This window comes from Varanus komodoensis, unplaced genomic scaffold (genome assembly GCF_004798865.1).
Source record: "Varanus komodoensis strain SLA01 unplaced genomic scaffold, ASM479886v1 scaffold49, whole genome shotgun sequence".
Lineage (NCBI taxonomy): Eukaryota > Metazoa > Chordata > Lepidosauria > Squamata > Varanidae > Varanus > Varanus komodoensis.
In genome coordinates, this window is record NW_025336072.1 from 4,593,693 (window position 1) to 4,607,054 (window position 13,362).

The 13,362-nt window shown below is 40.6% G+C and overlaps 1 protein-coding gene across 1 annotated transcript in view; it reads right to left on the bottom strand.

Annotated features, from left to right (window-relative positions):
- Window positions 1-1,174: 1,174 nt before the first annotated feature.
- CLRN3 (clarin 3) overlaps window positions 1,175-13,362 on the bottom strand; it is a 12,870-nt gene continuing 682 nt past the window's right edge. The window contains exons 2-3 of the mRNA XM_044445717.1: window positions 6,437-6,613; window positions 1,175-1,511 (exon numbers count right to left, since the gene is read on the bottom strand). Coding sequence (XP_044301652.1) covers window positions 1,231-1,511; window positions 6,437-6,613 — 458 coding nt within the window. The 3' untranslated portion in view covers window positions 1,175-1,230. The remainder of the gene's footprint in view (window positions 1,512-6,436; window positions 6,614-13,362) is intronic.

The following is a 13,362-nucleotide window of genomic DNA, read 5'->3' on the forward strand; positions in this document are numbered from 1 at the left end:
CACTGATAAGAGCTATCCTCTGTGGCAGAAGTCTGGAATCTCTTTCAGCCTGATGGCTAAAGTCCATCTCAGAGGCAGACTGGAGGGCCAGGCCAAGGACCAAAATAGGAAAATATATACTCACATATTCTGAACACAAATGCAGTGCACACACAAGACGGCAATCCATGGTTTTCATATGATGCCTGTAACCTTCCAGAGGTATACTGCAGCTTAAAGCATTTATCGCCAGTGAGTAAGCCTTAGAAGCAGTATTTCAACCTTTTTGAATGGGGTGCAGGGGAGACTGCACAAAAGCCAGGGAACCATACAACAATCAAGGCCTTGTCAGGGGAAAGAGAGTGGGGCCAGGGAAGGGGAGTGTAGCTATCTGGAGAACCCTTAGGCATAGATAGATGGAAGGGCTGCATTCGGATCCTAGGTCTGAGATTCTGCTCCTTCCTCTATGGGTCTGTCTAATCCTTTCCAGAAGCCATCCTTAGCTGTGCATTACGTGCAACACATCTAACAACATTTCAATGGCCATGTTTATTAACTTTATGTGGGGCAATTTTTCTTGTAGTGAGGGGTAGGAATGGGATGCGAGAAGTAGATTGCTCAACCTTCTCCCTGCTGGCCATAATCCCATTATAGCACCTTCTCCTCTCCTAGCATTTTCTTCCCAACAGAAGAAAAGGTTGTTAATTTTTTCCCAAGCCTGCTGTCCTGGAAAACCTGCATTCATAGGAAGCAATACTATTCACCATGCATCTTGAATAATAGTGAATTTGACCCCAGACTGGATGCTTCAGCTGGCACTCTATGACTCACAAATTGTACACATCTGAGTTGAAAAATGCATTTGTAAAAGGCTTCAGAAATAAATTATCAATAATAAATACCTACCAAAAGAGAAAATATGAATTTCTTTAATCTGTCCCAGTTGTCTATACTATATTGTTCTTCTATTTTATTCATTTAGGTCAAGTGTGGAAAACCTGTGGTTTCCAGATGTTGTTGGACTCCAGCTCCCAAAATCTAGGATGATAATTCCTTCACCCTAGAGCTGATGTGGGGGTTGAGTCAAACAATAACTGGAAAGACACAAATGTGCCCCCTTCCAATTTAGGTAGTAGCCATACATAAAATGATTCACACTTTGGACATAAAAATGTCAATAGGCCTTCCATATGTGATGTAATTGATGGTTAGATTGCACATTCAGGCATTGACATGAAGGAAATGATCCCACTAAAATAAAATGCCATCTTTGGGTGCATTTTCTATAGGTTTCTCTTGTTCTTTCCTTTTTGAATACCTTGCATGTTGGTAAAAAACCATGATTATAACAGTTGCAGCAGCGAAAAAGACTATAAGGAAAATGATCCAATATGAATACCCATAGGCATTGGTCTGTATGCTTTTTGTGTAGCCTTCTAACCAACTGCAGTGTTGGACAGTCAGCTCAAAGGAGAGGTCATTCACTTCGACATTCACAGCAAACAGTATCAAAGCCAGAAGAGAGCAGATGCCTGAAAAGTAGGAAAACAAATATTATTTAGATACTATAAGGTATAATCTGGGGACAGTGAAAATACATGGATAGTTCTTCTATAGTCAGTTCAACTAAATATTCTGACGTGGGTTGGTAGTGGGGTAAGAGGAAAATGCAGGGCTTGAATTTTGAGGGACAGGAGGCTAAAGTTTAGGAATGGTTGGGTTCCTGACAAAAGCCCACACCCCTGTCAGAGGCCTGCTGTCAGGACCCTCTTGGAGTCACATGTCCTCCTTGCCACTGCCTCCTGTTTGTTCATGCACTTCTCAGTCTGGCCCAGACAAGGGTCTCTGCCTCTCAAGAAAGCAACAGAGATGAAATGGTAGGCTAAGTAGTTTAGTGTAGTGTTCTGATTCCAAATATATTGAACAAATGAGGTGATACTGATGTTAAAGTTATGCAAAAAGCAGCCATTCCCAGTTTTGTGCTTACCAGGTCCACTGGACCTTAATACCCATCATTCCCACCCAGTGCATATATAGACTACACTTGGACATGCATAAGATCTCTGTGTAATCAGGAATCCTAAACAAAGGCAAGCACTCTGGTCATGCACGCAGAGACTACATAAATACTGTTTTCTGTGCATAGCTCTTTTCAGATCTTTGGCCAAATGCAGGGATGTCAGGAGGACAATTCCCAGCATTCTCCAACCAGCCATGATGGCCAGGGGATGCTGGGAGGTGCAAGACTTTTTTTTCCTTCTACACATGTGTAGAATTGTGCCCTAAAATGTTCTTCGCTAAAAACAGGATATAGCATAGGTATCAGGCACATCTGTTCTGAATAACATTGGAGGATACAACCCGGTATCACAGAGGGCATCAAATCACTTCCAAAAAGAAGCACCAAGAACGAAAGGGAAACTCAGCAGAAAGAGGCCTTTATATTGAAACATCTGTACAAAGGACAGTACCTTATTGGAAGGGCTGCCAGATTTCCATCCTCAGTTTGAAGGCCTGTCCAGTCCAAGCCAGGTTAAAAATAAGGAGCCATAAGAACATTTTCCCATCAACAGTTAGACCCTGAACTGTACGCTGTTCAGGCAGACACACAGCCTTGTTTCTTATAACTGAAATGCTATTTCAGGTATAAGAATAGTTTCTATATCTGTGTGGCAACATGTGCAAACATTATGCAAATATCTATCTTCTTTTTAGTGATGTGTTTCCTCTTCTTTTAGAAGTTCGTAAGTGGCCCACAATTCAGCAGAGAAGCTGTGCGGCATCAATTGAGCACTGATGCATTTTGTAATATGGTTCCTCCACCCTTGAATAAATTCTTTTAGTCCCAATCTTGCTGTTAGAAAAAGCAGGAGCCTCTAGAGACTTATTTAGTGTAAGAACTGGAGTTATTTCAGTGGCAGGATCAAAAGGCAAGCAAAGCACATCAAAAGAAAGCAGATGTAAGCCTAATATCAGAATGAAGGGTTATACCTCCAGGGGAATGTTTGATGGAGTTCATCTTAAAAGTCTTACATATCACAACTTTCTGATATATCTGGAAAAATACTTCCCCCAATACACCCGTAGTGTATTGCCATTTCTTTCACTCAGCAAAATTATGCCATACTTTTGCAGTATCAGTTCTCATGCAATCTTTTTGAAGGCTAAGGAAATCTCCCATTCTTTTAAATTTCCAAATCGGTCATTTGACTATGCTTAAAACAGGATAATCCCAACCCTAACCCTATGACAGCATACTTGTACGGTAAAATTATCACAGATCTAAGGTAATAGGTGGCTATGCCAGTCCATTAAACATCCAAAAGCCACAATACTTTAGATCTTTATTGGGATCAATTAAAATGTCACCAAGCATTAACAACAGATCAGCCACTGGAAATCAGGACATAGGAATTATCACTTTTATGCAAGCAGAAAAAGGCTATGTTTTATGCATGACATAAGAGAGTTATAATCATATATCCTTACCCACTTTTTAAAAGTTTTTCTTTGTTTTAAGCAGTTTTTAAGGGGTCTGATTTTGATTGGATCAACAGTGTGCATATGTGGGGTTAATCCTTTCCTCTGTGCTATTTCCACAAGTTGGATTACTTCCTAGAGGGCATCCATTTTATGTCTATATTTTTCCCAGTAGGATGAACAATGGATTTGATGTGAGGGTAGATTATTTAATTGGTGAAATTGTGCAAGGCAGATAAGTCTTCTTTCTATCACTGACTACTGGGGCTAGCATGGAGTTCAAAGCAATCATACAAATAAGAATTAGGACAGGCTTAGCAGACTGCAAACACAATGGCTGGGTTTGTACAACACAACAAGCCATGCTGTATAGAAAGCTACCCAGAGTGGCTTCTTTGCTCTCAAAGGTCAAGCACAGCATGGGTTCTGAGGCACCCTGGTATCTCAGAGACACTGTGGGACTGCTGAGGGGGATCAGGATGACAGCTGTCAAGCAGTGCCCAAACAGCACTTGGGGTCAACTGTCAGACTGCGTCCTTGGTGTAGGTACAGAAGTACAATCCCCTGGTAAAAGCGGAAGCTTACATTTTGGAGGTGAAATATGACTCTGTTGCACCTTGTTAAGAGAAATATCTCCCCTGCATTGGCATTTTCTTGGTTGTTTACTTAAACAACTGCTGACTTCATTGGCTTATACCCAGCTGTTGTTGCTGCAATGATGACAGGCTTTCCAAACTTGGAGAGCCTTCTATCAGTAATCGGGGCGGGAGGTGTCCTCTACTCCATGGCAGCCCCCATGCCACCTGCCATACTCTCCTGCAGGGCATCCAGCACTCTGAAACAGATTTGTAAGTGGGCTGCTGTATGGCGGGGGAATCTCTAAAACCACCTCCCTCCTCATTTCACTGATGGAAGCCTCTACTGCATCAAAACCCATTGCACTAGCAGAGTGACACCAACTGGACAGAAACTGTGTATATTTTACTGCAATGCATAAAACTAGCAAATAGTACAGAAACTTCTTTTCTGTTGCTAGTTGATTTACAACCTTCACCTTTCATTAATTTGGACATGCACATGGTGGACATGTCGGGAGTGGAGCTGGCTGGAGCCGGGGGTCAGACTAGATGACCCCTTCTGACTTGCTCTGTTTCTATGTTTCTATCCCACAATTAATGTTTCTTTAGTTTAAGTAGTGATAAAGCTGACATCTCTTTAAGAATAATGCTATTTTTCCATGTATTATTTTTGAATACCATGGATTAAAAGACAGAGTTCATTTAAGAAATATTGGCTGCAGCCCAAAGGAGCTATTGATATTTAAAAGCTTCTTGTCTTTTACCTTTTGGAACTGCTAGTGTGAAAAAACTGAAAATATCCCTTACTATGCACTCAGTTTCCATGTGTATGTGCATACACAAGTCATTTGGACTGTTACTATTAACTGCAATAGTCAATCTAATGGATCTTCTCTCTAATAGCCAGTGTGGTGTAGTGGTTAAGAGTGTGGGACTGGGACTCAGATGATCTGGGTTCTAGTCCCCGCTCAGCCATGGAGCCAACTGGGTGACTTTGGGCCAGTCAGACTCTCAGCCCAACCTACCTCACAGGGTTGTTGTTGTGGGGATAAGCTGGAGGAGGAGATGTAAGCTGCCTTGAGCCCTTTGTAGAAAAAAGGCAGGATATAAATCAAAAAATAAATAAAATAAATAATAGCCTTACATTCTAAGAAGCTCATTTACAGATCAAATAAGATCATGAATGTTCTCACAATGCTATACAGAAGATATTTAGAGCACTGTTTTTCAAGTTATGTTGCTTAGAACTTAAGGCTTCTTCTGTGAAAAGGTGGTTGGAACATTAGACAAGCTTTTCTGAACAATCACTTTCTTATCTACCCTTAGCAAACTTCTTCTGCACTACAAAGGAATTGTATTGCTACAGAAGTAGGCTGATGATGAAGAAGAAGAATTTCATTTTTATACCACCCTGCAGTATAGTCTGGGCAGTTTGGCCACTTGTGAATTGATCAAGTTGTGCACCACCAAAAAGGAGGACAACAGATGTTAGCCCAAAATATTACACAAGCAAATATATATCTGTGCATGCAAATTTAGAACTAATTATTCAAATTTTAAAAGAAATACAATACAGCACATCACAGCACAGAACACTATGAACTGGTGACCTATGTGTTTTGCTCAGATTGTTTTCCAGATGCTGTTGATAGGAAACTTTAAGGACCAGCTCTTTCTACTCTGTCTTTACACAGGACTCGGGCTGTGCTATCCTTCGAATAGAGCATGACTTCAAAACAGCGGGCAGTCTGTCAGCCCTTCAAATAAAGACTGTCCTCTGTAAAAGAGAACACATGGCCACTATATGGAGAGGAGTTGTTCGGACAGGATTATGGATGAGCTTTGGGGACATTTTTAGTTTGCACATCATCCAAGAAGCTTGGTTAGTGACCCACAGAAATTAAGATTATCCTCATGAATGGAACCCAGGTTCTTGGTATTCCACTGATGTCAGTCAGCAGCTTATACAGATAATTTTTCCCCTCACAAAAAAGAATCTAAGATACAGGTTGAACAAATATGTATGTATAGTATAAGAAGGAGATATTCCATGAGATCTAATTCCAGTTTATTGGGCTTTTAAAAATGCACCTAGACACAGCTTACTTAGGCACAAGAAATGGTTGCTTGGGAAGCTGTTTAGTGTGATTGTCAAGGGCATGATTTTGGAGTTCAGGAGATATTTGGGGGCAGGTGGGCAGGGGAACTGACATTTATCAAGATCCAAAGGCTCTTCCTCGGATTTGACACCTTATATAAATACACAATTCCATTGGCTGTAGGCTATGCCTTTTTTTCATCTTTTGAGTTGTTAAGTATCTGAAACAGTCAAAATGTTGCTGTTGGCATTTATTATTGTTACATTTGAAAATATTTATATTGAATTGTATATTACTTACAAGATATGGAATTCCAGACATAGACCCCAACAGGACCCAAAAAAGTTTGGTAGGGATTACTAATGGCATTGTAGAATGTAAATCCAGAGCTGAGCAAAGAACTGAGCAAAATAAACACTAGCAGAATGATGACCACAATGTTGACAGTCCTCACTTTTGTATTTTCCATATCTGCAACTGAAAAATAATATTTCAGAGTTAGTATCAGAAGATACAAACCCAGATGAAATTGGCTTTGCCTGAATTGATTTCTGTGAGAGAAAAAGAAGTGTGAAGATGAGTGTGAAGATGAGTGCCACATATGATTAGGTGTATTTAATTCTCTAGCAGCCATCTCCAAATGGTTGGATCCAGATGATTTAGAACCAGCCAGTATATATGATGGTCAGGACTCCAGAAATTTGCCATCCAAAATATCTGGAAGTACAAGGCTGGACAAAGCTACTCTAGAAGAAATCTTATCTAGGGTGCAACTGCATTCATGTCCTACTTTTCTGCTTCCTAGAGGCAGCCGGATTGCCCCTGTGTGAACAGAATGCTGGACTAAGCAGGTCATTGGTCAGATTCAACAGGGCCTTTGTTATGCTCCTAGCAATAAGAACAAGTTGTAGTCTAGTCATGTTGACAGACACATATATATTTAGTTCATTCAAATCCTTTCTTAGTACTTCTGTATTATACTACCAGGAGTAGTAGTTTACTCCTGATATTTATACACTTATTGTGCAAACCTATATGTGTCTACTGTGTTTCCCTGAAAATAAGACCTAACCGGAAAATAAGCCTTAGCATGATTTTCAGGATGCTCGTAATATAAGCCCTACCCCCAAAATAAACCCCAGTTAAGATTGTCAGCCAGACGGTTGGGAAAACACGGCAGTACATCCGTTGCAACACACGGTAGACGTACTGAATTATAAAATAATAATGTTAATATATATTAAATATAAATAAATAATATTATTGACAATAATACTTAAAATAAATGATAATATACATTATGATTAAGTATTTCTAAATACCAAAGCAGGTGCCTTTGGATGAGAGGTAAACAGATGAACACGAGACTTATTGCCGGATGACCAGAGTACAGATACAACGCAAGAATAACATCAATATGTCGTGTGTTGTAACAGATGTACTTAATGCATGGATGCAAAATGCAAGAAGGGTGCAAAAAGAAAGAGCTATTCCGTCAAGTACAAGAAAGGAAACATAGAGGACTCTTGGGGCAAGAATCTTATGGCTTTCGTAAGAAAAAAATAAGACATCACCTGAAAATAAGCCCTAATACATCTTTTGGAGCAAAAATTAATATAAGACCCAGTCTTATTTCCTGGTAACATGATATTTATAAGAAAGCCTTACAGGGTTGAAGGGCTAATGGGACTCCCTTGTAACTAGATATAGGATTGCTCATCTGAATTAAGTTTTTCTATTTCAGGTACAGTCCTGTTAAGTTAATTTCAGTAAAAGTACAATATTGGGTTTAAACTGCAGAAAGTGTAATTGTGTACATGCATTCTTAATCATGAAATATATCACCTTATAATAACCTATTAAAATAAAAATACAAAATTATAAACAGCAATCAACCAGTGATTCAGTACAATATTGTTTCAAGGAAACCAATGGATATCCAGTATGTTTTCATTCTTAACAATCTTTTGCAAACACTTTTTGAATTATACAAAGGAATAATGAATAATAGTAAGAACAAATCCAGTTCTTAGATGATTGTTCAAGGTACTCTACAACATGCAAATGTCTATAAATGGGCTACAAACATTTGACAAATTGAGTTTAACACTACCAAACACTGCAATACAAATGCCTTAAGTATACGTGTTGAGAAAACAATCCAAATCCTGTTGAGCAAGCCCAGTACTTACAAACTTCCTTTCTAAATTGGTGAGAAATCTTCTAACTCTCTATATCATACATATTTAACTGGATGAGTTTCCATGTCACATTGAGCCACCCTGATAATAAGCCACCCACCATGGGCTGGTTTTTTCCCTCAATAGCCCATGTTATTCCAGACAAATGACTCCATTGTAGCATTCCCTGGATGGTTTTCCCCTTGGACTTCTCACCTGCTCCTGGTTCATATTCTGGGGAAGCAAAAATCCTTGCTCATCCCTATGTCCACACCTTTTCTGAAATTGGTCCATTGGACCTGACTGGCGTGTGCATGCACTCTGACGAGATTCCCGGGCACGCACGAGAATTGGCCTGTTTTGGTGGCACTGATAGCTCATACTCTGAGGATGATGTGGGGATGACCACACCAGACCAGGCTCAGAGCTTACACTCCGGTAATGGGAATTGTTGCTGTGGCTGACAGGTGTGCACCTGTTCTGGGTGAAAGTAGCTCAAGGACACACATGGGGCCCAGGCTCCCTCCCGCCTGTGGGAATGAGGCAGATGAAGGACGGGAGGGGGGAGATTTCTCAAATGGAGAACACGAGCTTCCTAAGGATGTGGACCCAAGAGCCCGTCATCACAGTCGCAGCCTGGACCAATTAGAGACTCAGAGTGCAGAACAGAGGCGTGCCCGGTTTCACAGCGCCCCTCCATCCAGAGACAGGCTCCAAAGTGGTCATAAACAAAACTTTGGGTGAAGGGGGGCAGAGAGGTGTCAACACTTCTCCTTGTGCTTGTGAATGCTTAGAGTGTTCTGTGTAGAATAAAGACTCTTACAAGAACTGCTGGAGAGACTGTCTTGCTTCGGAGGGAACACCTAGGTCATGACACTGGCTTTTAATGAGCAGAGTCCCCCTGTCCCATATTTGATCTCCAAGTGCATACTATTTGCTTAGTGCTTATGGACATGGGATCTTGCATAAGTGCAGCAGAACACAGGGCGACCTCTTCATTTTTTTAGCTGAGCATTCCTGACCCTACTTGTTAATTTCATCCTCCACTTCAGCATTTGTCTTGCTAGCAAATACTAAGCTAGCAGTCACTTTCAGCTCTTCTGTGTCCCTTTATGCTTGGTACTTCCCTCCAGTGGGGCCCCTTATTAGCTATCAGATAAACATTTGGCTTAGCAGTGATGGGGATCAGTACATATATGCAAATTTCAAGGTAAAACAGAAAGTAGGGTTACAATACGTATACAAATTTTATGGCAGAGCAGTAAAGCAGAAAGAAAGATTATGCGAATTTCATAGCAATGGATTTCTCAGTGTGGAAAAAGAACTGGGGGTGGGGAGGTTAAGAATGCATTCAGGACACTCTCTGATGTTCTTTTCAGTTTTTAGAAGCACAGGTTGGAAACACTGAAAAAGGATGAAGAAAAATGGCAGTCACACTAGCAAGACTGTGAGGGGGCTGAGGAATTTGCTGCTCTTGCCACAGCAAGATGTGATATATGCAGTCATATGCTTGTGTGATCCAAAGATCCAAACACTGCTCAAGAAACACATGAACAAACTGTTAACAATATATACAATAACATTCATATTGTATTACATGAAGCAAGCCATCCTTTTATGGCTCCTAAATCTCCTACTATTCATCTGCATTAGATAATCCTAATTTCTAGAATTATCAGAGAGGAAGAAAAACAACTCTCCACCACTTTCTTCACAACGAACATATCCTGACACACTGCTGTCATTATGTTCTCCTTGTCCTGCCTGTAATTGTTCCATTGAGCAGTATGCTTGCCTTCTTCTACAGCACATCTTCTTCATAGCCTAGCATGATTTGCATAATATTGGGCCCATCATAGATATGCAATGCTAACAACCTCTTTCATTAATTTTGCTTGAAAACCTAGCAACAACAACCCTTGTTTATCTCTGCCATTTTCAGCCTTACACTTCCTCACTCTCTTTTATCAATTATTCACTCAGATCCGTTTAGTATGCTTCCATCTGGCATTTTAGAAATGTTGCCCTTTAAACTAATAATTTTGTCCTTTACAATATATTACTTAAATATCCTGGGCACAAGCCCACAACAGAATGCCTACACACTTAAAATGACTTGAATATATTTACAAGTCACCAATGATTGCAAAAATTACAGTGACATAAAGAATGCCTCTGGGCATATGCCACCACTGAGCAATTACAGCCTCCCTCTCCCCACACACTTCATAATGACGAACTATGTTCCACAGAAATTAAAATCTTAGCATTTTCTTTCTGAAGATTAAGTGCAACTTAGCCTGTTGTAAGAAAATTACCCTTCAGGTCCTTCTTTTTGAAAATAAATAAAACAAAACAAATGTTTTGTTAGTATTTTGCAAATGTCCTTTACCCTCCTTATATACAAGCTCCTGTGATTTCCTCCTTCTCAGAACATAATTTGTGCCATGACTTCAACAGGAATCAGCCAATGAGCCTGTTTTCAATACTATAGCTGAGGGAAAGTACCAAGTGCCTTTCCTTTACCACAAAAGCAAGAGTCTGTGCAAAAAGATAAAAAGCCACATGTGACAAAACATGTATAGTTTGGGTTTAAGGGGCATTCAAGTGAGTGGAGTAGGAGGCTCATCACTTATTTCTGAGAAAATTTAAAGGTGATCAGGCTGCAAACTTCCCCATGAAAGTAATTGTGGATGGAATCCTATGTACATTTTTCAGACGTCATGTCCCATTGAATACAATGGGACTTCCTTCTGAATAGACCATACATAGGACTGTAAAAGTAACTAGTATTTCTCCCACCTCCAAAATTAATTCCTTTTTAAAGTTCAAGTTCACATTGCATTGCAGAATAATAGCAACTGACAAAATAGCACCAAATTACTCCCTCAACAATTATCTGAACCCACTTTTCTCAAAGAGCTGGGTGTGGTCAAAGAGATAAAAACAAGACAAAGCATATCCTCTTGTCTGCTGTATTAAAGCTAAATGCTGTTCAGAACTTCTCTCTCCCACCCCGTCTATAGTTCAGTAGCCATGGCTCAGTGAGAGAACACATGCTTTGCATGCAAAGGATCCCAGATTTGATCCCTCGCACTTCCAGGTAGGCCAGGAAAAACTTTGGTCTCATCACCTGGAGAGCCATCCCTGTCAATGTTGACGATACTAGATAATCAAAGAGATGACTTGCTATAAGGCAGATTCCTATGTTCCTATATTCACTTCCTAAGAATTCACCAAGACTTGCTCTGACCAGGGCTTCCAGTGCACCGCCTGTAAGCACCACTGTGCCCAGAGGCCCAGGCTGCAGTACTCACCAAGCTATTCCTCCACTCTGCAAGTGAATAGAGGACCTTCCTTGCTTAAAAATGGTAGGGAGAGCAGAAAAGCCCACCCCATGAAGGACTTTGGGGAAAACAGATTCATTGGCAAGTGGTGTGGTTTCATTACCCTCCAGTTAATTTGTAGGTAATCTCCCTCCCCCCAGATTCATTTGCATGTGTGTCAGAGGGGGGGGGGGTGGAGTCAGTCTATCAGTCAATCTGGGAATGCATGTGCTAAACCCAGACACACACACACAGAGAGGGAGGGAGGGAAAAGCCAGAGTAAAAAGCACATACAGAGGGTGCACATTCAAACATCTGTCCAAGGTAGGCACTTCATGTGACTGCCCCTCACTCACCTTGCTAGAGCAGCACATTTATGGTGATGCTCAGGGCACTTTTTCAGAGTGCCAAATGTTCCCACAGGCCCACAAAGTCTGGGAGCCCTGCTCAAGACAGAATAAAGAAAAGAAAAAAGATGGGGAGGAAAAAGGAGGAAAAGAAAAAGAGATGGAAGCAGGAAGAGTGCCGAATGTGGCAAATAACTTCTTTCAGAGGAGCAGAACTTCAGAGAAATTTGAAATGAGTTAGAGGGGCTGGGAGGGTGCAACATACCTTAATGAACTTTATGAGATGAGGCAATTTCATTATGTGGTAGTTTGACTTAATTTTTGTAGAACTATCCAAAGAACTTGAGCTTCTGGGTAGTATATAAATAAAATGAATGAACAAGGGGCTGAGAGCATTTCCTTCCTTCCTTAAACCATAAAAACGTATTGAAAAGTTCTACTCTGCTGGGAGAGCAATGAGACACTGCATGAAATGTCACTTGTCCTTCCTGAAACATGATGTCCCTTTGGCACAACCTGTTGCCTGCAGCCATGTGGTAGAAAGCAAAGATAAAGAAGGGGGAAGAAGCTAATTAAATTATTTTCTGTGCTGAAGCCACTTCTGTATCAGTCAAATATTCCAGCTTGGGGTAAAATCAGATTCTTGTGAAATAGTAATTTTCCACAGTAAACTCTTCCTGTAATCCCTATCTTCAGATTTTCATTGCAAGCAAGCAACTTGCAATGAACATGTAAAAAAGCAAAGTAGGGCTGCAAGAAAAAACAATGAGAAGATTGTTGAAGAAAAGGTAGCACTGTCATTGATAGATTAGAAAGCTCCTGCCTTCATGTTATACCCCTTGTTACTCTGCTAAGAAAGTAAGTCCCAAGGTTTCCTAGTCAGCACAAGGCTATTGAGTTCAGAGGAAGGGGCAGTCTTCTATTAAGGCAGATGACATCACTGGAGTAGCTCAAAGGTCCAGGACATGTTCCTAGGTGTGCCTGTCTCCAGCAGTGCTCCTGCCAAGGACACTGCCTAGTGAACAGGAAACCAGCATGGACTTGAATGGGATTTATGAGGACTAAATATATGAATGCTGCATCCAGGAGAAGAAATACACAATTTTGCTGTGAAATAATGCTGACCCTGAAAACAGGCATGAGCCTGATCGAATTCCCACTGGTTCTCTCCTCACAAGCCACTAACTATGTGAACAACAGAACTCAAGAAGGAAGCAGCAATGATAGCATGCCAATATGTGAATAGCAATTTTGTTTTTTTCCCTTTTGACATTATATTGCTCACACAAATAGGCAACATATGAACAACTATTTGCAAAATTTGGTCAGCTGGAATGTTACCAGGAACTTGCAGATTCACTTCCGTAATTTGG